At 44.6% G+C, this 27848-nt stretch overlaps 1 protein-coding gene across 1 annotated transcript; it reads right to left on the bottom strand.

Moving 5' to 3' along the window:
• Window positions 1–3362: 3362 nt before the first annotated feature.
• Window positions 3363–11561, bottom strand: LOC128908490 (aldo-keto reductase family 1 member B1-like). The gene is made up of 10 exons (XM_054198803.1): window positions 11400–11561; window positions 10720–10887; window positions 9129–9245; window positions 7825–7902; window positions 7051–7173; window positions 6460–6560; window positions 6212–6293; window positions 5607–5690; window positions 4760–4842; window positions 3363–4013 (listed from the first exon to the last, which is right to left on the bottom strand). Exons 1-10 carry the CDS (start codon window positions 11463–11465, stop codon window positions 3971–3973), a joined length of 945 nt encoding a protein of 314 aa, XP_054054778.1. The 5' UTR covers window positions 11466–11561; the 3' UTR covers window positions 3363–3970.
• Between the last annotated feature and the right edge of the window lie 16287 nt (window positions 11562–27848).

Below are 27848 nucleotides of genomic sequence, written 5' to 3'. Positions count from 1 at the left end.
GACAAAGACTCTCTCCCTCCAGAGAAGTCACCCTATTTTGAAACATCAGAATGATCATCTGTGCTGTTAGTAGGTACTCCTCTTTTTGCTGATGACTGCTAAATTTTATGCAATATGCATTTCACAATTTTTTTCTTTTTTTTTTTTTCAAAATAAGATGTTGAGCCATGCCAGTGATTTGCCTTTTCACGGCAGCCTGGAGACAAGCTGAAGTACCAGTTTGCTTCTGTTCTCCTTTGTATTTCCTGGATGCTCGAGCTAGTGGTGGTGTGCTGACGGTTTATTAGGATCAACAGTGTCACGCTTTGACTCCAGATGTTGGAGGTCTTCATGTAGGAACTACCAGAATCAGTCAGATTTTGTACTGGAGCAACACCAAGGTGAACTGGTGCCATCAGAGACATGCTCTGCAAGTCTGTGAAAGCTTGCAAAGCCCGTCTGTTTGGCCAGTAAAACGGTGTCTCCTATAACAGAGAGGAGAAAACTCAGCAGGGTTTGTTCTCATTCTTCTGAGTGTGTCTTTACGGGGAGAGGTTTCAACGTCTTGCATTCCTGTGGCAATGAGCAGGGTAGAGCGTGTGATGGCAGATGATGAGACTTGGTGGAGAGCACAGCTGAGAAATCCAATTTGTCCTTCCTCTCATTTTCTTCTGAGATTTTTGTGTTGCTTCCTCTGTGAACTCATGTTCTCCTGTGAAGGTGGGTGCTTGGTTTTCCCCAATGGTTTCTTGAATGAGGGATGTCTTGGTCTTTTATCAGAGGATTTTGGGCAGAAGGTTGGCATTTTGTGTTGCTGTTTGTGCCTGTTGGTGTGAGACTTTCCCCAGATCATGCCAAGACAGGGGGCTGTCAGTTGTTTCTCTGTCCCGAAGGCACGGCTGGGATTGTCAGGTGATGGTAGAGCCTCTGGGGAAGAAGTACTGCATGAATCAGTGGATGCCAGCTAGCCTGGGAAATATTGAAAACTGTGTGCTTGATGATGAGTTGAGGAACTGTGTGAGTGAGGAAGGGTCTGATTTGATCTGTGTGCACTAAACTCTACGCTTATTGTAGCACCTTTCAGGTCTGTTGTGTTGACATTTGCACATAGTAATTCTAATTCACCAAAAATCATAGCTTCATGAGATGAGCAGTGTTTGGCATCTAAGAAGAACAAGACCCAAAATGATCAAACGGGTTAGGTCCCAGTGGAAACAATTCTTTACCAGTAGGAGGGCTGCCTGGTTTGCTCCTAGCCAGCAATGAGAGAAATTTAAGTCTCCTCTGAGAGCTGGCTGCCCTCTGCCTGTAGGGAAAAGCACCATGTCGCTTTATTGGTGGGAATTGTCCCAGGGAGGGATCACGTGCAGGTGACTTCACCTCTGATCGCAGGAGGAGAGGGTGCATTAGGTCTGGAGAGCCTAAAGAACAAGATGCGCCAGAGCAGCCCTGGCCCTGGGCATAATGAATCACGCTGAAAGCTGCTGCCTTGCTTTGCCCAAACATCTCTTGGCTGTGACTGGAGCTGGGAGGTTGGCCCCAAGGTGGGTGCTTGTGCCTACACTGTGGACACCTAAAGTTAGGTGAGATGAATTCCCCCAGAGAGACTGCTGCACGTGATCAGGGAGTAAAGGACAAGTATGGCCAGTTCGGTGTTTCAACTACGGAAATGTGTTTAAAAATAAAACCCACACAACCCACAAACACACCAAAAAACCAAAAGGGAAAATCCTGCCCCTTGTAAATTCTGATTTTTTTTTTTTTTTGGTTTAGCATTAAGATTTGTGCTCCAATACCTCTTTCATAATATTTTTCCCCCTCATCTTGAGGTTGTATGTTACAAATACTTCCAACCAAAACTTCCAAAAGAATGTATAACCTCCCTTTGAAAAGCATATTAGATATATTGTAGGGACATATATATATATATTTTAGAATAGCTTATATGATCTCTGTATATAAGTGTACTGAGCAGAATATTTGCATGTTGTGTTTTTCTCCTGTTGGAATGAGTGAGAATAAGTACTAACAACACTTGAAGCTGTAATGTATCTGAGGTCCATTGTCCTGTCTCTCTCGTAACCATAATACTCATGCCAGCAGTACAAGTTTTGTTCGCACCTCATTTGAAAACAAAAGCTCTGGGGTTTTTTTAATCACATAAAAAGGGCTAAGTTCTTTTTGCATTCGTCATGGGATAAGGGAGCACCAGGCAACGTGACACTGCTAAGCTGGATTCACCAAGAGGACCAAGGGAGGAACAGCCCATTGCTGCACTGGCTGCTCAGCCATGGTTCATTATATCCACTTATTCTGCTCCTGATTAAGACAAAATCTTGATGCTCCCGTGAGCATCGACCTCTCAGCCTTTCTGTCATCTGTCCAACATCTTTCATCCATGCACTCATACTTACAAACTAATGATGTACAATGTAAGTAGCTTAAGCTTGTATGCACTTGTTGCACACTAAATTATGATAGAAGTTAGGATGGCATAAGCAATACGTCAGTCATCAGTGGGTCCTAATACTATTAACTTTTACAAAAGCAGTTTTTTGTTAATCAGCACCTTCTCAAGGAAGTTTCTGGACCACCCAGTTGCTCAAGATACAACTCAAACTTCATATGTTTTTGTCAGACTCTACAGCTCAATCTGGTGTGGATATTTTAGACCAGAGCGCAGTAGTTGTACTGCAGAGACCCTGCGTCCACCAGTACAAGGCACATTGCAGTTATGGACCCACGAAGTGCCATGCTGTTGCAACACCTCCTACCTATCCCAGCACTGCCCAACAAGGCTCTTCCACCCTGACGGATAGGCTTTATCAGGGAAAGCTTTACTCACACACACACAGTTGTATGTAATAGAGACCTGTGCCAGTGAGTCAGCACAGCCTAGAAGGAACATGACGCTTGCTCCAGTCACCTCAGAGTCAAGCTCTGGGCAGCAGCTCAGTACTAACAATTCCACCTTGCACCCTCTATTTCCATGTAGTATCAGACCTGCTCGATGCAGTCTCCCCTCTCCCCCCAGTCTCTGTTACTCCGGGTTTTTATAGCCAGATGTCAGCACAGGCTACCAACCAAATCACTCCACAGTAACACCACTGTACAGCTTTTCAGCAGTTTCAGGTGTTGGTCTCCTGTTGCTTGTTGATCCACAATCCATACTAAGGCTTGTCATACTCAACTGTTCTCAGCAGCAGTGATGTCAACCAAAGCTTACTGTAACAAGTTATTCAACTTTTGATCAAGACAAGACCTTAATGCTCCTGTGACATCATTTAAAATTGAATATGGATGGTGGTTTCCAATGGCATTGTTGATGCAAGTGGCTTGATTTGTAAATTTTTCACATTAGAATAGAACTTCTAAACCAGCAGTAATCTAAACATTTTTTATTTTGGATAAGAATGAAATTGAACACTAATCTCTGTCCAGCTTCAGCCCGTAAAAGAATGCAACTGAAATAAGGCCCAGTATGAGTTGGTATGCATCTGTAGGTCTGGACATTTCTCCCATTTATTCTTCTTTCCAAGAAAGTTTTGGACTACGCTCTAGAAGTAAAGCTAATTGTTGACTCTTCAGGCAGTGATTATGTAGTTTGTTCTTTCAGGATGGATCTTTCTCCTGTGCTCACATACCCTTAGCTTGCAGCCTTAAGTAGTGTCCATGCAAGACAGAAGATAAAATAAAAAAATATAAATCAGTCGTTAATTCATTCTTCTTGTTTCTTTGCTAATTTCAGCCATGCAGAGACACTCATCTAATGAGTAGAGAATTATTATAGCCCATATTTTGTTCTTTAGAAAAATTTTACTATTTCCTTCCACCAAAGAAGAAAAACCCAAACCAAAGTCACTGAATACATATACTATGCCTTTGCTGACAGGAGAAATACAGGGTGCAAGCTACATAGTGGACAACTCCAGACAATGATAGAAGCTTATTAGACCCCAGACGCCTGCAGGAGGGCAGGATAAAACTGTCTTCAGTATTCTGCATTGAAAGGGTATTCCTTGAGATTTTTGCACCTGAAGGAAATCAAAGAGGAAAGATTACTCTCAAGTCTGAAATAAATGCTATATAGAACTACACTGGGTATATAAAGGAGCATTCAAGGGAGGCTATGAACTGTGTAACTGTAGAATGAGTTTAAGAGACTTATTAGTATAGAAATGGCACACATGACCAACAAATTCAAGTTTTTTCCTATTATTCAGGCACTGAACAGTGCTAGGACCAAGTTACTTCCTAGATAAAGAGTTAAAGTTCACATTGCTTATAGAAAAAAAAAAAAAAGGCAGTTCCTGTGGCCTTTCAGCCAAGGCTTCTTGTCTGGCTGTAGGCTTCCCAAGTGCGCATCTGCAAGCATTCATTCTTCGTACTGCACTTCAGATGGTCATTCCCTCCCCCAATCACTTATGTAAGAGCTGATACCAGTTTTTAATAACTCACAGAAAAAAATTACTGTAAGTTTAGAACTGCCTAATGTTCATTTATTCAATATGGACATAGCCAAAGTTATTAACTAGAAGTCCCTTTTTGGAGTTCCAGACGCACAGTTTCCCAGAGAAAGGATGCACAATGAGTACATAGTATGACTTCTCCTTTAGTCAATAATAAAGTGAAAATATAACTTCACTAAGATGTTAAATAACAGATGCTTCATCCCTCAAATTATTTCAGATTTCAAAATATACCCTATACCAGTAACTGTGAGATTAGAATAAAGATTATTGAAAATATAAGAGTTTGAAGGAAACCAGCTGTCACTTACGTGACCATTTCACAGATCCTCCAGTTTCTGTTTAAGCTGAGAAGGTTTGACATCTCCTCTTTAGTCAATTCAAAGTCAAACACCTAAGAAAAACAGCTGGAAATCACTTCTTTGAACAAATCAAGTCAGAAGCAAGATTCACAAGATTAAAGAACAAGTTCACATCAGAAAGAGTGTTGATTAGAAATGATGGCTTCATGAGACAAAAAAGGAAAAGAAGTCTCTTTGGATTTTCAAGGGAAGAAAATCGCTGGCAGAGGGAAGAAACAAAAGAGATCATCAGTTGCAGTTACATGTGCCAGCTGTTCCAAGGTGTTTAGTGAGCACTTAGTGTTGCAGAACGCCTCTATTTGTGGAAGACATATTTCTCTCAAATTCAAAAGAAACATCTGGAAAACTTTCATATTTCAATGAATGCAGCTATGTTACTCCTGAAATCTTGATGTCCAATATCAGAAAAAACCCCTAAGTTTACAGTCAGGAGGAGCAATGTGGTTTATTGACACCAGGACTCTTCCCTTAACATTGCTTACTCTGTATTTTGAGGAATGTTACTGCATTTGGACTCCAAACAAGCCCTGCCCACCACCTCATCCCACAAGTCACAGAACAGGAGACAGTACGCAAGATGACTGATAAGGTTATCATCATACTGTTTCCAGGAGCTCGCTCTTTTTTCTCCAACTGTAGTTTCCATTGCAACCCTAGCTTCCAGAGAGGGAGAAAAAGCCCAGTCCTCTTGCCTGAAGAGGACTTGGGAAGGGTAAGAAAGGATCACTGCTTGCTCTGCAGGGGGAAGGCATGACATCCCTGAAGAGCAGCACCCAGCCCACTCGTAATCACTCACCTTGAAGTTCTCCACAATGCGCTGTGGTGTCACAGACTTGGGAATTGCAATGACATTTCTCTGGATCTGGAAGCGAAGGAGAACCTGCAAGAACAGACCAGCGAATCAGAGAGAGGATGACTCCTGCTCTGGAGAAAGCAGAGCCTGTTCCAACAGCTGTTTTCCCTGAAATACACCTGCTTCTGCAGAGCTGCATTTCAAACCATTCCTGCTCATGTGGCTTAGGTAGCGCTTCCTAGAGAGCAAAGAGGGAAGTGGTGCAGGCCTATATGGAAGGCCTCCTCTCCCGTCCAGCTTTGTGACAGTCAATTCCTTTTCTTTCCACCAGGACTTTCAGCCGTCTATGCAAAGCTTTCATTCTCTGCAAGAGGACATAAATGACATCTGAAGATGGGTCAAGAATCTTTTTTTGTCTGAGGGCCAAAGAGCTTCTTCAAGTATACCTTGCAGGCCACGTAGTAGACAACCTGCATTGCTACTTCACACCACAGAAGAGCACCACAGTTCACAGGGAATGCTGTCAGAGGCTGTACTCTCTCTTCACACCATGTTTCCTTAATGGCCGTGCTACAGGAAGGGGTACTCGCTGTCTGGCACCTACGTACCTGTGCTGGGGTTTTGTTGTGCTTGGCTGCAATCTCTTTGATCTTGGGGTCATCCAGAAGGGAAGGATTCTCTGGCTTAGCCCTACGCAGAGACAAAAAGGAAGAAATGGCAAAGAATCTCTGCAGAAAGAGTCTACGTAGTATGAGTATTTAAAAAATGAAAAAGCGTGCACACACACCTGCACCATTACTCACTCAATTAGTCTGAATGCTTCAACTTAAACCACGCTAACCCACTTGGAAATTACCTGTCAGGGCGCCCAAGGGGACAATATGCTGTCACAGTGATCCCTTTGGATTGGCAATAGTTGATAAGCTTTTCCTGGGAAAGGTATGGATGACACTCGATCTGCCAACACAGAGTAGAGACTGTGTAGAACTACCATAGTGTTCCCACGCTCTTGAGATTTTCTTCTGAATCTTAATTTCTTAATTACAGGATGTGTTAATCCTACCCTGCATGTGGTCTGGGTGATAATACAAGACTATAATCCTATAGGGCACCAACTTTTATACTGAGTCCTCATGTGCTTTTTGGATTGTGTTCTGAGAAGCTTTATAGAAGTCATTGATTACAGTCAGAATGATAGCTCATGCCTGGATTCTTTATCCTCCAGAGAGAATGCTTCATAGGGAAATACTCCAGAACTTGTAAACAGTGGTTCAACAAGGTGACACAAAAAAGGAAATATTCCGTTCTGTGAGAAATAGTCACAGAGCAGGATTTAGAGTACACGCTGTGTCTACTTTGTTCTCCCTTTTTTCCTCTGCTCATTCAACTGTAACCAGATCTTTATAATCCCTGAAAACTATTCACCTGCAGTCACTTTGCAGCTTACCTGGTTATTTGCAGGCTTGTGCTTCAGTCCCGACTTGTTCAAGATTCTTTCAATCTGCCCACGGTTAAAGTTGGAGATACCAATGGCTTTTACCAGGCCAGCATCCACCAGCTCTTCCATGGCCTAAGAGAAAGAGGAGCAAAGTCAGCATCCAGTGTACAAGACATGACCTGAATACATTCTTCCTGAGATGGCTTGTTTTCCTTCCTGGGAAGCACAAAATAACTGTTTGGACTTGCCAAGTTTTTGATTCTCAAGGGGAAAGTGGATACTGGTAATATCTGTGCCATGTTTTCTGTCACACCAAAGCCCCAAATCATTGTTAAGATTGAAATTCAGTGAGTTACACAAGGAAAAGAAGACTCTAAGTCTACCATTGTGACAGCACCGGAGGGCTATGCCCTAGGAAGATGGCAAGATCACAACCCAAATGTCTTATTTCTGCAAAATCTGTTTGAGCAGTTCAAAAACTGCATAAGAACTGCAGTGAAGAAAAATTGTACAGTTATGGTCAAGTAAATAACTTTTTCTAACCTCAGTCTCATCTACAGCTCCACTGAAAGTGACTGTGCAGCTCAGTGACTTGAGATGCTAATCCACAGTGAATAGGAATAATAGCTTGCCTAAGCATGCACATTTTTAAGAGCTACCGCATACTTTTGTGAATTCTTTCCAACTAATTTTGCATACATGCATGAGCCATTCTGTGACTGCTGAAGCTAACACCACTGCCGAGGACAGAAGACATGATTCTTCCATTGTGGCTGAACTTACCTCCCATGTATGTAGAATATCTGTGTTGCTGGGTATTGACATGCCTTTGTCATCTGTGGGAAACAGCTCCTCTCCTGCCTGTCAGTGACAAAGAAAATGCTTGAAAATCTGCTAAGAAGTTCACTTAATACCATGAGAGCTCACGACCATGATAGATTAAACTTCTAGTGCAGGCAAGAACACTAATTCTTGTCTACGTTCAGTCATTCCTTCCTGAGGAGCAGGAGGAATTGAAGGTATTTTTGCCAGTGACCATTCCCATAAAGACAAGATTTTCTGCTGGACCCCCCAAAGTGATGACTTGCCCAAACACCTACAGGGAAACACACCACTCAGAACTACAGCCTCCAGTCTTATACATGTTCACTTCATGTATTGTTCTTTTGTGCCCACTTTGGAAGAACTGGTTTGTTCTTTTTCCAGAAGGGCATCAGGGGACTTGGGAACGCATAGGTTTGGTCTCTGCAAGATCAGATGTTATGAAAAAAGATATGTGCAGTGACAGTTCTTCAGTGTAAATCCGATAATACTAGAAAAATCAGAAGAGCCTTTGTGTATGAGTTTTGAAAAGATACCAAGACTGAACTGTTTTTAACAGCTGTTTGCCACTATCACCATAAGACAGTTTCATTTTCACCACTTTGTTAACATAAAGCTAAAATAGAGTATGAAATAAAGAAGAGCATCTCAAAAGCAACAGATAGGATGGAGACTGATCTGTAGCAGGAAGGAAAGGCTAAGACTAGAAATAGTCAAACAGACATCAACTCCTCCACTAATCTGTGAAAGAGTTTCACCTTTTGAATTCCTGTCTTAGTAGAACAAGACTAAGGCTCCTACAGGCAAGGTCAGCTCAATCTGTACTGTATGAAGGACTTGGTGATTAAAGAGAGAAAATGGAAAACAGAAATATTTTCTCTTGCTCTGCGATTCTGTAACACACAAAGGAAAATGTCTGTCAGGCAGCAAACTATAGCCCTGCTCCTGCAAGAGGTAATTTTGAGATGAGCGTACACCGATTTGTAAGAGAAAGGGAGAGCAGCCTGTCTTACGCTGGCAGATCTGCCCCTAGTTTTCAGACCATCATTCCCAGGATCAAAGGGGTATGCGAGCAGCAGTCTCGGGGGCAAAGATCAAGAGCCTGTCTCGCGTGGCCAAAGTAAAGCTGAGCACCAGAGCACTGCTGATACATGCAACAGACACATGACTTCTCAGCCACAGAAACTGTTGGGCTGTAAAGCCATATAGCTCCCCAAAAGCCATAGACAAAAGAAACAAATCCAAGGGCATTGTTGTTCCTGTACCTTGAAACCAAAAGGCCAGTGCACGAGGTAGAGATCCAGGTAATCCAGTTTCAGGTCAGCAAGAGTCTTCTGGCAAGCTCCCTTCACCAGAGGCTTATCATGAAACGTACACCATAACTGGAGAAAAAAAAACAAGGCACATCATGACCTCCTGGGTTAAAGCTCTCAGGTGCTCTCCTGCACAGGACAGAAATACTCCATCTTCTTTGGAAGGCAATGTAGAATGAGGCCATCCTGGTGCTCCTCATACGATGCTTGCTCTGTGATGGGACTGGCCCGCGGCACTGAATTCAGTATCTGCAGTGGCAGCACATGTATTTGAGCAAGATCATAACAGACAAAGTCCTCTGGTTCCATTAGAGCATCATTTGTGCTACCCCCTTTTACACAGGGTCTGCCTTTGCAATAGGTGGCTTTTAAACAAAGACATATATCATTCCTGACCATGCATAAAACTCCTGCATTGAACCTAGCAGGCAAAGCCAAGAAAATACAAAAAAACCACAAAGAAATGGTTGGCACCAGCCTTTACCAAGGTAATAAGTAACTTCAGAATCCAGCTAAATAGCCCATTTTTCTTAATAAGCAAGAGAAAGCAACCCCACCAATCACACCTTCTGTGGAACAGGTGCTGAGCAGATTACACTGTCCCAAGGTGCCCAGAACCTCGTCTTCCTCACCCAGCAGAGACACTGCTTTGGCAGGACTGTGAGCCCAGCTGCTGGAACAAGTACCAGCCACTGCCAGGCTTGTCCCCTCTGCTGTGCTTTAGCGGCCTGTGAGGTGCCATTATCAAACTGGTTCCGCCTCTGTATCAGTCCTTTACATGGAGTGATCTCAGACCCCTGCATCACGGGTTTCTACCTTGCTTGGTGCTACCTGGCCCACTCTGCTCTTTCCTGCTTCCCTGCTTCTGCCCCAGTTGGTCTGCAGGTGTCCTCTCACCCACCCCCAACACTTCTGGGTCTTCTTAGCTGGGTGCCAGATAACAGCAGGGTGCAGACACAGCATATCCTTCCTAACTCTCCATACAGAATGTGGGGAAGCGGTAACCTTGTATCAGCAGTGCTATCTGGCGCACTCTACTTTTTCCTGCTCCCCTTCTTCTGCAAGGATTGGTCTGCAGGTATGAGATGCAGGGCCAGGTTCCCCCTCATCCATCCCCCAGCACTTCAGGGTCTCCTCAGCAGAGTGCCAGACCACAGCAGGGCTGTGGTGCTCAAGCTCTCAGTAGATTTTTTTTTTTCGGGGGAAGGGAATCAGAATGTTGACTTCCTTTGGTATTATTGGATTGACTGTTGAAGAAAGCTGCCACCAGACAGTTAGCATAAGGGTGACTGTTTTCCCTGCTAAAAGCTAAAAGCTCAGGGAACTCTCTCTTCCTATCCAATGGTGACAACAATCAAAATTGCTATCAGTGGACAGGGAAGAATCAAACTGTATCACTGTGCTGATGAAGTGAAACATGAGTGATCTCATTTACATTATGAGTGTCTCCGGTGCTACAGCATAAAACTGCTTTAGTTTCCTACTGTAAAAACATCACAGGTAAAGCAGGTCTGCCCACGATCCAAAACCATCAGATCCTTACCTTACTGACAATGAAGAGGTCTTCTCGTTTCACAACACCTTCCTTGATTTTCTGCTGGATCCCTTCCCCAACTTCCTTCTCATTCTGGTACACGTAGGCACAGTCAAAGTGACGGTACCCAGCATCAATGGCAGCCATCACTGCAGCTTCCACTTTACCCGGGGGGGACTGAAGGGAAAAGGGTACGATATATTTTGATTTGGGTTTCTCACATGCTGCTCCTTGGGGAGATAACACATAGAGGGGCTTCAAGAAGAGCCTTTCCATATGGCTTTCTTAGGCTTCTCAAGCTCCAGGCTCCTGAGCTCACAGCCCTCCCTCTGTCACCCCGACCCCCTGTCAGCCCAACACCGGGGCCGAGCCCAGGCCCCAGCACCGGGGCCGTTCTCCGGAGCCGGACCGAGGACTCCTCACACCTCCGTACCACCACCCAGAGGAGAAGCCCTCGGCAGCCGCCAGCCGGGAAGGGGGGGCCTCAGCCCCGCAGAAGGACGTCGGCCCAGGCCTCGGCGATGCTCGTCCTGGGCAAAGCCCCGCAGCGCTGCGGGAGCTGGGGCCGCGGGCGGGGAGAGACCTTCTGTGCCACCGTACCCAGAGGGCAACCCCGGCCGGGAGCGAGAGGCCCGCGGCATGGCGGCGGCGACCCCGGCCCGCGTTGCGGGAGGGCTGGCCGCGGTTACCTTCCATGTGCCGAGCCCCATGAGGGGCACCTTGGCGGCGGCGCCCAGCCGCACGTAGGTAGCCATGGCCCCACTCGGCAACACACCACCTGCACGGCGCTTCCACAGCGGCCGGGCCGGGTCCGCCTCAGGGCTACCGGCACTACCCTTCCTGAGGGCGGTACCCCCCACCCACACAGCTGTTGGTAGCGCTCGGCCTTCCCCTCCTTAGCAGCCAATCAACGCTCAAGTCCTGCCTCCATGGCAAGGCCGCCCAATCAGCAGCAGAGCGGGGCAACCAATGGGGATCCCGGCCGGTTGCTATGGTAAGTCACGGGAGGGGGGGAACCACCTGCGTGACGGGGGGTGCAGGGGGTGCCCAGGTGGCTCCGGGGCGCCCCGAGGCCGCCCCAGCGCCCCCTCCCGCCCGCCTCGGGCCGGTTTGATACTTCGAGAGCGGCGTTTCCCACCGGAGCCGTGGTCTTGGACTATATATTTGTTAATTGAAAGTGGAAGATTTTGAGAGAAGGTCCTACGGTGCTGGCAGTTTGGGCACAGCACCGCGGGGCTGAGCCTCCCCAGCAGCGGGGGCAGACACCCGGGTTTTGAGGCATGTGAGATGTCCCCCGGCACCGCTGGGGGCTGTGGCCGGAGCTCGGGGGCTGGTGGCCGGCCGGGAGAGGACAGTGCGGGTCTCCTCTGAGGGCTGGCTGCCTTCTGGTGCCCGCAGGGGAATGTGCTCCGTGGCTTCGTTGTCCCAGGCAGGATCCGTGTCCCCGGAGCGCAGGTGACCGCAGCCGACCTCTCTGTGTGTCTCTGAGTAGGAAGGTTTGGGGGTTTTCCTACACTAGACAGAAGACTTTCAGCCAATAATGGTTTTTTTTTGTATTTTAAAACAAATTTTATTTAAAATATGGGACACTTCTGATGAAATTGTGTTTTGTTTTTTTTTTTTTTGTGGTTTGTCAACATATGGTTTCTGCTGATGCAAGACTGAAGGCAATCACTGAATGGTGGTGTAAACGCTCCTTGTTTTCTGCTTAGCAGCTCTGCCTAGGCTCTTCAGTAGTAATCCTCCCTTCTAATAAGGAGAAAATTATCACATCCCGTATTTACTTTTGTAGAAAATACTCTTTTCCTTCTTCAAAAAAAAAAGAATTCAAGCAAATTTAATGGGATAAACATACCGTGTCTTCGCTGTCAGAAGCAGGGCATGTGCAGTAAGAAAACTAGCTAACTAGACAGCTCAAAGTTAGAGCAGAGGCACATGAGACACCAGAGGTCTAGTGAAGGCTGTGTTACAAGCATCTTCAGTATTCTGCATGGAAAGGGTAGTCCTTGTGAACTTTGGACCTGAAAGAAATCAAAGAGAGAATGTTATTTTCATGGGTGACCTAAAAGTTATATAGAGGTGCATTGGGTGCATGGAGGAGCCACCAAGGGAAGGTCTGTATCATGTAATTACAGAAAGAATATGTGGAGATAAGCGTCTTAATTTCTCTAAAGCAGACAAAGACAAAATGAACATCCAGATCCTATTTTTTGTAATTCAAGTTACAGAGTTTCCTAGAAAGTGAATTCAAAATGAGAATGTAGTTTGTTTTCTTTCTTTTTTTTGTTTTGTTTCTAAAATGAAAATATTAAACCCTCTCCTGAAAAAGTATTTTTGGGACAAACCAGTTGGAATTTGAGTTGGCATGATTTTTAAATAAACTGAATTTCATGCTGCCAAGTAGCTGTGATACAAAATTCCTTGTAAAGAATCTTCAAAATTTAAGAGTTGGAAGGAAGCAAGCTGTGTCACTTACATGCTCATTGTACAGATCCTCCAGTTTCTGTTAAAGCTGAGAATGGTTGCCATCTCCTCTTTAGTCAATTCAAAGTCAAAGACCTAGGAAGAGAAACAACTGGAAATCACCTCTTTGAAAAATCCAACAGTGTGAAGAAAGACAAGATTAGAGAGCAGCACCACACTGGAGGGTTCATTTTCAGTCATGGACCACTGAATTAACAGATAGAGGAACAACTTGTTGTATGGACACTATTTTATGAACATTGTTTATTCTAAATAAGACTTTTCTAGCATGTTACTGCGTGTGGGCCCCAAGCAAGTTGTGCCCACTGCTTCATCCACAAGCCACAGAACAGGAAATATCGTATAAGACCTCTTCATCTGTCCTCTCCAAAAGTAGGCCTGGCTTAACCCTCAGTAGACGGTAGGCAAGCATAAGGAAAGAAAAAGCCCAGTCCTCTTTTCTGAGGAGAATTTGGGAAGGGTAAGAAAGGATCCCTGCTTGCTCTGCAGGGGGAAACCATGCCAGACCTGAATGTGCCGTGCACCCCAGCTCACTCGTAATCACTCACCTTGAAGTTCTCTGCAATGCGCTGTGGTGTGACAGACTTGGGGATCACAATCACATTTCTCTGGATCTGGAAGCGAAGGAGAACCTGCCAAGAACAGACCACTGAGTCAGAAAAAGGTCGACTCCTGCTCTGGAGGAAGCAGAGCCTGTTTTAACAGCTGTTTGCCATCAAGTGTATATTTCAGTAGAACTAAACCCTTTCTGTGGAGCTACAATTCAAGTAATTCCTGTCCCTGTGGCCTACATAGCACTTCCTGAAGGATGAACAGAGAAGTGGTGGAGGCCCGCATGGAAGGCCTCCTTTCCCATTCAGTTTTGGGATGGTCAGTTCCTCTTCTTCCTACCTGGACTTCCTGCAGTCTATGCAAGGCTTTCGTTCTTTGCAAGAGAACTTGAGAGGGGAAGTGCCACCTGAAGATAGGTCAAGAATCCTTTTGAGGGCCAAAGAGATAATAGTAGCATGACTTGCAGGCCATATAATTAAAAATATGCATTGCTGGGGAAAAATCAAAGGCGTGCCACAATTCATGGGGAATGGATGGAGGTTCTGCCTGCTCCTCAGGTCTATTTTCCTTTATGGCTGTGTTACAGGATGTGGTACCCACTGTCTGGCACCTACGTACCTGTGCTGGGGTTTTGTTGTGCTTGGCTGCAATCTCTTTGATCTTGGGGTCATCCAGAAGGGAAGGATCCTCTGGCTTAGCCCTACACAGGGGAAAGAAATCAGTGCCAAAAAACCTCCATAGAAGGATCCAACCTAGCAAGAGAGATCTGTATCTAGGTGAATGATCAATACTCTCAATGTTACAAGCGTAATCCACACCAGCTCCCTTGCAAATTGCAAAGGAATCTTACCATGGCCTGTCAGGAGAGCCAAGGGGACTGTACGCTGTCACAGCAATCCCTTTGGATTGACAGTACTTGATCAGTTTCTCCTGGGTAAGGTATGGATGACATTCAATCTGCCAACAGAAAGGCATAGAGGCTGACAGTGGCAGCACTGTTGTAGTATTGTTGTACTACATGGATTATTTTGTAATCCAATTAGAGGCTGCCTTTTCCCCAAATTTGCCAGTGGCCTCTGGGATAATATGCATCCTTACTATTGAAGACATATATTTTTATACAAAGGGCTTGTACAGTTTTTGCTTTGGATTTTTCACAAAAGGTCATCTCTGGGTTCTTCATTTTTCCAGAAAGAATATTTCCAGGGAAATACTCCAACATTTGTAAACAGTGGTTCAGCAAGGTGAGACAAAACCCAAAGTATCCGAGTGCCTTGTGTACTCAGAAATATCCACAGAGTGGGATTTAGAGCACACGCTGTGTCTACTTTTTCCATTTTTCCATCTCCTCATTCAAATGTAACCAGATCTTTATAATCCCTGAAAACTATTCACCTGCAGTCACTTTGCAGCTTACCTGGTTATTTGCAGGCTTGTACTTCAGTCCTGGTTTGTTCAGGAGTCTTTCAATCTGCTCATGGTTGAAGTTGGAGATTCCAATGGCTTTTACCAGACCAGCATCCACCAACTCTTCCATGGCCTAACACAAAGAAGAGCAAAATGGTCATCTGGTATGGAAGACAGGTCATGCAGATGTTCTTCCTGATGTAGCTTGTTTCCTATCACAAGCAGCACAAAATAACTAGAGTTGCAAAGTTCTTTGAGGGCAAAGCAGGTACTGGTATATTAGTGCCGTCTCACCCAAGCCCAAATTCTCATTCCCTGTGTTTGTGGAAATTTGCACCAAGTTGCATGAGGAAAAGAACAATGACGCTCACTAATCTACTGTTGTGCAAGCACTGGAGGGCTGTGCCCCATCTGTAGGCAAGATCTCAACCTAAGGTGTCTTTATTTCTGTAAAATTTATTTGAGCAGTTCAAGAAAGGCACAAGAACCGTGATGAAGACAATTGTACAGTTGGTATGGTCAAGCAACAAACTTTTTCTAACCTCAGTCTGGTCTGCTGCTCCCCTGAAAGTGATTGTGCAGCTCCCTGTGGGTCAGGCAGTCAAGTAAGGCACTCGGGGAATAGAAATAACTAGGTAATGACTATGCATGCACATTATGAAAAGCTACTTTGTACTGTCTTGTGTTCCTTCCAACTAATTTTGCATGCATGAGACAACAGTTCTTTGACTACTGAAGGTAATGAAAACATGGAAGAGACTGATGAGGACAGAGGACGTGTCTCTTCTATTGTGGCTGAACCTACCTCCCATGTCTGTAGAATATCAGCGTTGCTCGGTATAGCCATGCCTTTCTCATCTTTGGGAAACAGCTCGTCTCCTGCCTGTCAATGACAGAGAAAATGCTTTAAATAATCTCTGTTGGGATGCTAGCTATGTAAAAGAACCAAACAGGAATGTAAGGAGCTAAAGCTGATAGTGCGACCCATTGAGGTAATGATCCACAAGATGCATGCAGGGAAATTATTTACTCATAGAACAATATCTTGGAGTCTTACATGAGTTCACTTCATGTATTGTACCATTATGCACTTTTAGGAAAAATAGCTTCTTAGTTGGTTTTAGAAAGGTATATGGAGGATTGACTTTGGTCCTGTGAACGTTAACGTTTATACTGGAATAGATCTGCTGAAAAAGGTACTGCTGACAGATTTCCCATGGGAAAGCTCACTGTTTAAGTTGCTGTATTAGGAAAATAAGAACAGCCTGTAACTAGACAGTGTGGCCAAAATGTTTTGAATGATTGGAATTTTCTAGATGCCACAATATTATGCAGTTTCACTTGACAACTTTGTCCACATAAAGCTAACCAAAACAATATTGAGAGAATGAAATGAAGTTGAGCTCAAAGGCATTAGGTAGAATAGAGATTTTGGTCTGGGTGTAGCAGAAAGGAAAGGCAAAGGGTATATGTGTGTGTATATACACACACATGTATACAAACTGACATAAATCCTTTGAAGTACACCTAGTCTGCAAAAGTTATGTATTGAAAAGCCTCATCTTTTGAAATCCAAGGTCTGTGAAACAACACCAAGGTTCCTACAGGCAAGGTCAGCTCAGTCTGGACTGTGTTAAGTGCTTGGTGATTAAAGACAGAAATGGAAAACAAGCATTTTCTTTTGCTCTGTGATGCTGTAACATGCAGAGGAAAAAATTTCTGTCAGGCGGCAAAGCACAGCCCTCCTTCCAACAAGGGGTAATTTTCAGCTGAGCATGCTTTGGATTTGTAAAAGAAAGGGAAGGTGGCATAGTTTATGTTTGCAGCCAGGAGGCCTGACCTTAGTGCTAGGTTTGCCTCTCCCACTATCAAAAGGGCAGAGGACACTGTGCAAGCGGCAGTCCCAGGGGCAGAGATCACGAGCCTGGCTCACGTGGCCAGAGTAAAGCTGAATGAGCAGCACCGGAGCAGTGCTGGTACACACAAGAGACACATGTTCTTTCTGGACTGGAGCAGCAGTAGTGCTGCAAGCGTTACTGGCAGTTTTGAGGAGGTCTCCCAGGAGGGAAAGCCAAGGGCATTGCTGTTACCTTGAAACCAAGCGGCCAGTGCATGAGGTAGAGATCCAGGTAATCCAGTTTCAGGTCAGCAAGAGTCTTCTGGCAGGCTCCTTTCACCAGAGGCTTTTCATAAAACGTGCACCACAGCTAGAGACAAAAAGACAAGGGCACACCGTCATCTCCTGCATTAAAGCTCTCGGGTGCTCTCCTGCACAGGACAGAAATGCTCCATCTTCTTTGGAAGGCAATGTGGAATGAGGCCATCCTGGTGCTCCTCATACGATGCTTGCTCTGTGATGGGACTGGCCCATGGCACTGAATTCAGTATGTGCAGTGGCAGTACGCATGATCAGACAGATCTGTAGTAAAAACTCCTATTACAAGGTCAGATTTGTGTAGAAGAGGATGGCTTAGTTCAAGAAAGCTTTCTGTCGGATTTGACCGTTTGTACTTTTCCTGTAGAAAATATTAGTCAAAGCCAAGGAAATATAAGACAAGCCACAAAGAATTGGTTGGCACCAACCTTTGCCAATGTAAAAAGGAACTTCAGAATCCAGCTAAATGTCCTCTTTTCCTTAGTAAGCAAGAGAAAGAGAACCAACCAATCACACCTTCTGTGAGCAGATTACACTGTCCCAAGGTGCCCAGAACCTCGTCTTCCTCACCCAGCAGAGACACTGCTTTGGCAGGACTGCGAGCCCAGCTGCTGGAACAAGCACCAGCCACTGCCAGGCTTGTCCCCTCTGCTGTGCTTTAGCAGCCTGTGAGGTGCCATTACCAAACTGGTTCTGCCTCTGTATCAGTCCTTTACATGGAGTGATCTCAGACCCCTGCATCACGGTTTTCTACCTTGCTTGGTGCTACCTGGCCCACTCTGCTCTTTCCTGCTTCCCTCCTTCTGCCCCAGTTGGTCTGCAGGTGTCCTCTCACCCACCCCCAACACTTCTGGGTCTTCTTAGCTGGGTGCCAGATAACGGCAGGGTGCAGACACAGCATATCCTTCCTAACTCTCCATACAGAATGGGGCGAAGCAGTAATCTTGTATCAGGAGTGACTTGCATAATGTTATGAATTGCTTTATCCTACAGCATACAATTTGCCTGCCGTACTTAAGCTTCCTACTACGAAAATACTATAGGCAAAGCATTCTCCCGCCCCTGCTCCAGGGTTGAAAATCATCAGATCCTTACCTTACTGACGATGAAGAGGTCTTCTCGTTTCACAGTGCCTTCCTTGATTTTCTGCTGGATCCCTTCCCCAACTTCCTTCTCATTCTGGTACACGTAGGCACAGTCAAAGTGGCGGTACCCAGCATCAATGGCAGCCATCACTGCAGCTGTTACTTGTCCAGCTGGGGACTAAAAGTAATGCATAAGTCATAAGACTCTCAAATCAGTACATGGTAAATACCTGTATCCTAGCAAAATAAAATAGGAAAACCAGCTTTCTGAAAGCAGTCCCCCTCTGCCCCAGGTTATTTTTTTTCCTTTACAAGAACAAGTGTTTTTTGCAGTCATAAATATGGGCTCCAGGGCTTGAAGCCAGCCTCCAGCCGTTTCTCCGTAGTCCCACGCAGGCTCCTGCCAGGGAGAGCAGAGCCCCAGACACGGGGACAGTTCTCCAGAGCCGGACCAGGGGGAAAGGGAGTTTTGTGCCAGGGAGCTCCGCAATACAGGTGCTTTTCTCTGAAGCTGTTACCTTCCAGGTGCCCAGCCCCATGAGGGGCATCTTGGCTGTGGTGTTCAGCTGCACGTAGGTTGCCATCTGGGCAGTCCCACTGCAGCCGCCTCTTGCCTGACTTGTTTAATAGTGACTGGTCCCTGGCGAGGGCAGTGCTGGTGCTCTGGGTCCTTCCGCATGTGGCAAACAAGGCTGGGGCATTTCCTCTGTAGACTCAGCTCACGCAGGTTAACATGAAAGCTAAAATCAATTAAAAATTGCAGAGGTGATCAATCCCCTGGGGTGTGGCAGCGGTGTGCCCTTTGTACTGCTCCTCCCAGTGAAGTTTCTTATCAAAAGATAAGGATGGAGGGCAGCTGTGCCCTGATCCAACTTGTGTTTGTGCAGGGTTCAGCTCCTGCAGCTCCCTGTCCCTGTGCCATGGGTTGTTCATGGCTGTCTCACTTGTGATGCATGCTGGGGTGTTGCAACACGCTGTTGCAGTTCCCCTCATCGGTTACCAGATGGAGTTTCTGGCCTGTTTCATTCGGTGGCACTTTGGCCCACAATTTGTCATCAGTAAAGCCAGGGGGGTATCCCAAAATGAGTCAATAAAGAGGAGTCGCGGGGTAGGGCACGAGACAGAGGTCTGTTTGCTGTCAGTGCGTGGAGCTGCTCCCTCGCTGCTGGCTGCGTGCTTGTGGGCTGTGAGCCGTGGGCTGTGGAAGGGCAGAGCCGTTCTGGCTGGAGCAGCGTGTCCCCACGACAGGGAAGGTGGCCTGGGCTGGTCTCCCCTTGACAGAGCCTTGTCACCCTGCGTGCTGATGAAGTGAGACAGCTGGAGAAACCTCGGTGTGAGTTTACAGAGGAAGAAGTAGTTCCATTTCCTCTCCCCACACAAAGGTGATGGTATCTATGCTTCAGAGAATGGGAAGTGAGCCACAGGGAAGAACAGGGAAGTTCACACAGGGCATGCGTAGCAAAGGTGAAAAATAAAATTAAGTCCCCCACTTTTTTCCTGATCTTAACAGGACCATCCCTCTGGTAAAATTCCAGAGTTGCCTCGTTTTTCTTTGCGCTTTTACTTCTTGTTTTATTAGTACAGGCAACAGGCATATATCTCTATGGCTTGTTTTTTGATGGCCAGTGCATTCATAAAGGAGAGTTTCATCATGCAGAGAGAGAAACCTAAGTGTGGAAGAGTTTTGTGCCTGTGTCCTGTAGCTACGTGGTCATCGTGGATCTCGTATATAATTAGCATCACAAACCTTTTGCACAGAAATAGAGCGTGCTCCAGACAGTGGATGGGAGGGTGTATTTTAATGTTTGCACACACGAGGGCAGAATTAAACTTGTGTGTGACTGTTGCTTTTGAATTTCTTCAATAATCTCTCATCAGATTGAATTGCCTATCGCATTCCGTGGATTTTGTAACAGTGAGAAGGTGGAAATCTTTCTTCCTCTCTTTTCCAAAAAAGGATAAGAAGAAAAAAAATGAAGGTGGCTTACATTTGTAATAAATAAATAGGCATGAAAATTTTCTAGTAGGGACTCAAAAGATACAATCTAAGCTTTGAAGAAGAAATTAGCAATTATTACTAACACACTGACTTTCTGAATTGTGTGAATCTTAAATTAAAGGCACAGAAAAGAATTTCGTTTTCCCTGCTGTCCTTTGCACTAAATGTATGAGACTGCTTTTCCTGCCTTAACTCACCACTGTCCCTCAAAGATCTTCCAAAACTTGCACTTTTAAGCATTTTTATGTGTGTGTGGAGAAATCAAGTCTGTTTTCTCCCCAGTGTTAACCGAGCACTTACTTACAGTATGTTGTATATCCCAGGGGAAACAGAAAGACTGTCTAAAATTTAGAATGGTTGGATCTACTATGACCGGTAGCACTTTAATGTGCTCAGCACCTCCAGCTTGTTTTTGACTGCAGCAGTCGATGGGGATTGTGGGCTGTCTGCAGCCGGTAGGAAGCAGTATGTGCTGTAGAGAGTTGGGTTGTTAACTACAGATTTGCGTCCAGGGGCTACTTCCATTGGGAGATTTGCCATTGATTCAACGACATCGGAGCAAGCCTTTTGTTAAAATGTCTGCCAACAGTGTCAGCTCTCTCTTTATTCAGCCAGTCTAATATCAAACTCTGTCTAACCTATTTTGTATATTGGCCCTGATGTCCTCAGAGTGGCTGGATGTCACGATTTCAACACTCTACGTTTTCCAGTGCTTAATCACCAGGAATCCCCTCTCTTCTCCCCCTGCAGCTCATGATGCAGCCATGGTGGTGGCTCGAGCACAATGGGGGAGACAAAATTCCTAAGGATCTGCATCCCAGCCTTTGCCTGAGCATGCTGGCATCTGGGGGAAGGAACCAAGAACAGCAAGAAGAGTAAGAACCGACCTTTTCCCAAGTGCTTTCCCCACTCTGTAGTTTAAACCAGTAGGCTCAAGCTGATTGAACAGGCGCTGGGATATCATGCCAGGCTAAGAAAGCAGAGCTGCTAAAAATGGTTTATGGCCTCTTGTATACTTCTGCTCAGTTACTGTGTGCCACCCTCTGGAGAGAGAGGGACTTCCCTGGAGGAGTAGTCACATTCTGACATTTCCACAGCATTGGACACGCAAGAAGCCTGAAGCGATATATTTTGGGTTTTGAGGACACCCCAGCCAGTCTGGCTCTGCAGCTGTAGTAGCTATTACTGTTGCAAATAGAGGAACAGGGGAAAGTCTGTGGAACCTCAGCTTGAAACTACCCTTCAGAGGAATTTTTTAACTTAGCAGAACTGCAGGAAGCTACAGTTTTGAGAGCTGCATCAAATGGGTTGGTTTGGTGATAGAAGTGTAACTTGCCAACAAGTGGGTACCTGAGGGCAAATAAAACAGGAAGAGATAGTTAATGAGGCAGTGTAAGGCAGCGGGGAGGAGACCCCTGGAGGCAGTGGAGGAGGTGTTGACAGCAGACAAGGGCAAAACAAGGCATGTTCACAGAGTTCCCAAAGTATAATATGGTTACATTTTCTTTTGAGTCTTGTCTACATGAAAATCTTGCTCTGTCTCATTATGTTGATGCAAATGCCTTTTTTGGACACGTATCAGTTGAAGTACGTTGCATATTGATTTAGCTTAAATCCGTTCCTTACCACTTCAGTTAAAACAGTAGAAAGCACTCTTCAGCAAAATAAATTCTATCCTCCCACAGACTTAGCATTAATTTAACAGCACCAGTTTTTGAACTCGTTTAATTAAACTGCAACTTCCTTGCACAGGCCAGGGCTGGTTGCTGCGGAAGCAGAAGCATGTCAGTGTCTTTTGTGTCTTTTCTCAAACTTGTAAAAAGAAACCTTCTGATCATAGACTGGAGAGGTGGATTAATGTGGGACTGGCAAGTACTTCACTTGATTTTCTCTAGTTCAAGCCCTGTGAAAAGAGCAGGTACCAAAGCATCAACAAAGACCATACCTTCTCAGTTGTTTCTGTGAAAGAATGGGCTTTGTAAAGAGGGGATAAGCAACTTAAGTTAAATAGGAAGGACACCATGGCCAGCCTCCAAACCCAGCTCATCTACAAATGGAAAATGTACCCATCCCAGACCTACATTCTTGTACAGTTTTGTTGGTAGGCATGGTTATCACAGAAACGAGATTTTCTTCTCCTGCATGTGCAGACTGTAGGTTTTCTAAAGCTTATAACTTCTGAGAACAGTTTGCTATTTTTCTTGCCAAGTGGAGGCTCTTGTCCTTGTGGAAAAATATTTTTATGTTCCATTTCAAGTTTCATCAGTCAGCTGTGTCTAGTTTTGACAAGAAAAGGGCTGCTTCAAACGCCTTAAGAGTGGAGGAAGGGCTATGTTTTCCATTTGTGAAACACAAAAGTGTTGAAAATATTTTCCTCATGTTTGAAAAACAAAACAAAATGAAGCACACAGTAAAACCAATGAGTTCATCTTGATTAGGAGCAACATGAAAAATAGCACTGTGGAGTCTGTGCAATTAGAGCTGAATAGAAATTGCTTTATAACCTGAACTCGTACACAGCAGGGGAGCCAGATTGTTTTAGCTGACTGGGTTACTCAGGTTTTGTGAATACGAGAGCAGAACCTCATGTGGTCTTTCTTCTGTCACATGGCAGGACCCGTGGGCAATATGAACATTTAGGGGGGATGTGGAAGGTCCAGTGATTCCCACAAAGGTTTGGCTTATTGTCCTTCACTAATCCATGGATCGGCAGTTATTTTGCTGTGTGCTCCAGGTTTGCTGTAGGGTTGGTCAGATGGGCTTCCGCACTCTCAGCATCTGCCATTTCCAGAAGTAATTGAGGGCATGCAGGGAGGAGGCCATGAGCTGCAAATGGTTCTGGTAGGATGCTTCCAGCTGTTATGTTGTCTTGGTCTTGTAACTAGAACACATCTGTAACCTGAGGGGCTGTGAGAAGATGGTGGCCAGGTGTGGGTTGGTGCAGAAGCCAGGAAATTTAATTTGGCCTGTGTGTGCTCTCAGCTGTCCCCGTAAACTAGATGTAACCCAGAAGACCACATAAAGTGGCTTCTTCATGTCTAAAGTTTATGAGCACCTATATCTTTAGAAGGGCAAGAGACCTTGGTCAGACAGCACGGGCCTCATTTTACGGTGTCTTTCTAGAGGTATGATAACCGTCCTCCCCCAAAAAGAAAAAAAAAGAAAAAAAAAAGAAAAAAAAGAGACATAGTTTGTTACCAGATATATGTTACTTCTGCAAATGCCTTCTTAAGAAGGGCAGAACTGTATTGCCTGGGTTTTGTTCTCACAGATCCATTGAATTGATTGTGGCTCAGTTACGTATTTGGTACATTGCAGATGCAGACTTCTATCGGGAAGAATAATGACGGCAGTACTGAATGTTTAAACAAGTACTTGACCTATTCAAAATGCAAAATGTTGGATAATGCCTCGTATCACTGCGAAGAAAAGTGTCGTTTATGTAATATAAAAAGGAGATGCTGAATTACAGGCAACGTATTCTTCCAGGCTCTTCTGTAGCAGCTAGATCTGGTGGCAATAGAGAGGAATAGACTAATTCTGAATAAAAACCTAGTGGAAGTCAGGCACAGAATTATTTAAATGGGTGGATTTCCATGTGAGTAAAACAGACATGAGATGAAAATTAGACTTGAAAAATGCTGGGAAGTTGAATACCCTAACTCCCCCTCCACGCATGATTTATTAGTCCTCTCTGCCTTTGCACTCATGCTCCTTTTTCGTTAAAGAAGAGTGGGGGAGCATGAATTAACTTGTGAAGCACAGCTATTTATTTCACAATTTAACTCCTAAAGTTCCCTGGGAAACAATCCTGTAAAAGATAGGCCTGATTTTATTGGTTTTTTTTAAGTCAGGAGCAACCCCAATGAATTCTGAGAAGCTACAGTAAAGTAGAATAGTGTGCTCAGTCCTTCTCTTTATATTATCTAATCATGACACACAGGACAGATTTTTTGTATAGGAAACTCATTTTTGTGCTCCATTCAAAACCAAACTAAACATCAGTCAGTCTTGTTTTGTAAACTGTTATGGTTCAAAAGAGTCACATACCATGGAAAGAAACTTAGGAAGCACAAAACAAATCTTCTCTGTCGTTTGTACAGTGTTTGTGAGAAAACAAACATAATAAATACAGACAGAGATAACTCTCCACACACACATCAGAAAGTTCTTAGTTAACCTGTTGTTCATTTTAACATGGAAGTAAAAAACTTTTAAGCATCTTTTTTAAGGTGAATCATTAATTTTTCCCAGAAAGACATTAGTACAAGCAAGCTTGAAGGTGTCTTGTGTGTGTTTGTTGTTCTCCCTGTTCTCTACATTGGGATTCCCATTTGGGTCATATTTTGTTATATTTGCCCAGATTCTTATGTGCTGTTACCATCCTCTGGTATCAGCACTATCCAGTCTGTTTTTTAACTAACTTATCATGCCTTGACTAGACACCACCCTGCTGCTTTCTTTTCTCGGAGGCCCTTTTAATTTATCTCTACCCAGACAGTTTCTTACTGACGTCTGATGTCTGCAGCACTTTGTTTATCATGGGGGAAAAAAAAGGCAGATTCATCACAGGATTTTCTTTGCTTTTGATACTGCTATAATAAGTTAATTTGTACAGTATTGTGACTAAAGAACAGTGAAAAGCCCCAAACTAAAACCTGCAATCTAAACCACTCTAAAGCCGCAAAATTTAGAAGTGAAGCTTGTAGATCTTCAAAGTGCGTTTCTGGCTTTAGAAATGGGAAAAGTTTTGGTTGCGAGAAAGAATTTTGTTTTCCCAGGCATTGGCACTCTGTACAACTTCTTTTAGAGCTATTTTTGGGGGCTTGAACTGTATCCACGAGGGCTCCTTCAGAACATTGTGTTCCACGCACTTTCCTGTAGCATCCAGGCACCTGTTGTGGTAAGGTGTTTATTTGAAGGTGTCCATGTGATGGTTTTGAGGGCATAGAGAATGTGAGGTTTTTCCCGTGTGCATGTTCGCAGCTTGGGATATGCAGAAATGAAATAATTTTTTGAGTTAACAGACAGAACAGAACAGACAGAAGTCATGTTGTACTTCAGAATAACCTTGCCAGTAACTAGCCATAGGGGTTACGTAAGAAATTCGGTTCCCACTTTGGGTTTGGAATACAATGCCTCACATAGCAGATTCCCTCCATCTGTTTTGCATATAATTAAGGCTTTCATGTGTTTTCTTCCTCTCTCTCAGTCATTTATTCAATACTTAATGATTCAGAAAAACTTCTGCATTTACTTAAAGACTAAAGCTATGATTCTGATGACAAATGCGGGGTTAGTTTAAGTGCTTACACACTCACTTCTCTTTTTTTTTGAACAGATTTCCCCCCCAAGCAACGGAGTTAGAGTGAAAGAAAGGAGAAAACTGCCTGCCACATGGACTTATCCTTCTGGTTTTGACATAAAGAGAATCCACTCAGATGCATGAAGTTATATATTGCCTCCATACCCAAACAGGATGAAAGCCCCACTGTATTTACATGTGAAAACCGCATTGTATTAGGCACTAGTAAAACAAAAGGTGAAAAAGGCCCTTTGCTGAGGAGCTTAAACTGTAATTGTGTGACTAACTGGTGTGCTGCAAGGTACACCTCACTGCCCTGTCAGGTGCACCCCCAAGTTTTAGGTAATAATAGGCTTGTTTTAAGATGTGGTGGTGTGATATATTGTCAAATAGGGGTAGGTGTGTGATGAAAAATTACCCACGCATAGGCATGCTTGAGCCAAGAAAATGTTGAGAACCACTTGTCTGGTTAATGCAAGACGCGGTGAGTGGCTCTAACAAAAAGACGGAAATAGGACTAGCACATCCTTGCCTCCTGCGTCCTCTCTGAGCTCTGTTGGAGAAGGCTTCATTTTCTTTTTATTATAGACCAGAATCTGGTGTGTAGAGACATACGAAGGACTTCAGGCCAACAAGACTGTGCAGCACTTTATGTAAGCTGTGGCTGTGGTCTCAGGGACAAGGAAAACAGCTTCCAGTCCATGAATACACATAAGTTTGCTTAGGATTCAGCTAAACAAGTGGGTTTAGAGACTAGGCTTGGGTGAAAACATGATATTGATATCTTGTGGTCTTGCAGTCTTCCTGGGATGGAAAAAATGAAGCTGATTGAAAAAGCGGTGAATAAAGTGATCTTTTCAAACAGAAAAATGGAGTAAGCAGAGGTGTAAAAAGACTAGGTAAGGAGACTGAAGGCAGGCATGGGTAAGATGGCTGTGGTGTTACAAGGAAAGATATCCCTCCTGGGTGGCACTGTCCTGCAAACAGGAAGGTTAATACACGGTGTGGGCTTCCCAGGCTCCTGTCCACATTGCAGCTGATTTCTTGTCAAAAATAAAGCTTGTGTTTACTTTATAAGAGAAGAGAGAACCAGTGTATTGAGGGGTGACGGGCAGGGAGATGGATGTAGCCAGAGTGATTTTGCGATCGAACAGTTCCGAGTCCTCTTGGGGGAATAAGGATGTGTTTCTCTGCATAGTGTGTTGTACTCCCAGACCTTTCTTAATACAAATTTGGCCTTGAATGAAAGTGAACCATCAGAAGATTGCAGAGGAATGTGAGATAACAGTAGCGTGGATAGCAGACAGAGAAAAGACAGGATCTAGGACTTTTGTAGAAGAAAAACTGTCAAGTGTTGAAAATGGCCTGAATAGGCTGGCATCCAAGAAAAGGGTGAGGATTCCTTGGGCGCATATCGGGGCGGGAGAATAAGCATGCTGCTGGCAGCGACCGGAGGTGGAAAGGAGTAGGGAGAGTCCAGGAGGGAAAGCTGCAAATTCATGCAGTATTAAAACATCCAGGAGGAAGTTTTAGAGGAAAGTTTCAGAGTTATTAAAGAGTGTGAAGATTTGATTACAGAAGTTTCTTTTGAAGATTAAATTACTAATGAAGACAGATCATATATCAAATAGTTCCAAACAAAGAGCTCAGGGTCTTCTGGAATTTACTACGGGTATGCCTGCAGTGCACAATGGCAAATACTTGATCTAGCTTTGAACAAAGTAACTATTCTATGAAAAAGTACTAAGGGCATAATCAGTGAAGAACGTTCCTGTTTGCCACAGCTTTCATCAATCATTAATTGGCCTATTTCTTTCCAGTTCCGTTCTCTTCTGTTTCTGCCTTGCTCAGCTCCAGGCCTTGCTTCAGTGCGGCATGGTTGCACTGGTGCCCCAGCGGAAGCCTATGTGTTGAGGAAAAGAGTTTCCTGAACTGCTTCTGCCATAAACATTCCAGCAAAACGCTACCGCCTGGAAGGGCTCCAGAGCAGAGATCCTGAAAAACACAGCCCAGCTGGTCTGAGAGATAATAGCTGCCAAATGAGTGTAGCTGTCTGCGAGAAGTCGTGCATGGGGATATGGCTTTTACTCTTCCGTCCTTGTGTAGTTTGAAATGTGAATCAAAGTCATTAAGCTCTTTTTGCCATGCTAA

This window comes from Rissa tridactyla, chromosome 1, assembly GCF_028500815.1.
Source record: "Rissa tridactyla isolate bRisTri1 chromosome 1, bRisTri1.patW.cur.20221130, whole genome shotgun sequence".
In the NCBI taxonomy this organism is placed as follows: Eukaryota; Metazoa; Chordata; class Aves; order Charadriiformes; family Laridae; genus Rissa; species Rissa tridactyla.
The sequence above is the reverse complement of the archived record's forward strand: the minus strand, read 5'-3'. Positions and strand labels throughout refer to the sequence as shown.

Bases quoted from the DNA above. Each gene is read 5' to 3' on its own strand.
- LOC128908490 (XM_054198803.1), bottom strand. From the start codon at position 11,465: ATGGCTACCTACGTGCGGCTGGGCGCCGCCGCCAAGGTGCCCCTCATG. The intron at 7,903-9,128 runs GTACAGGAACAA...TGTCACTGACAG, and splicing joins ACTGGCCTTTTGGTTTCAAG to GCAGGAGAGGAGCTGTTTCC. The intron at 5,691-6,211 runs GTACGTAGGTGC...CTGTTCTTGCAG, and splicing joins ACAACAAAACCCCAGCACAG to GTTCTCCTTCGCTTCCAGAT.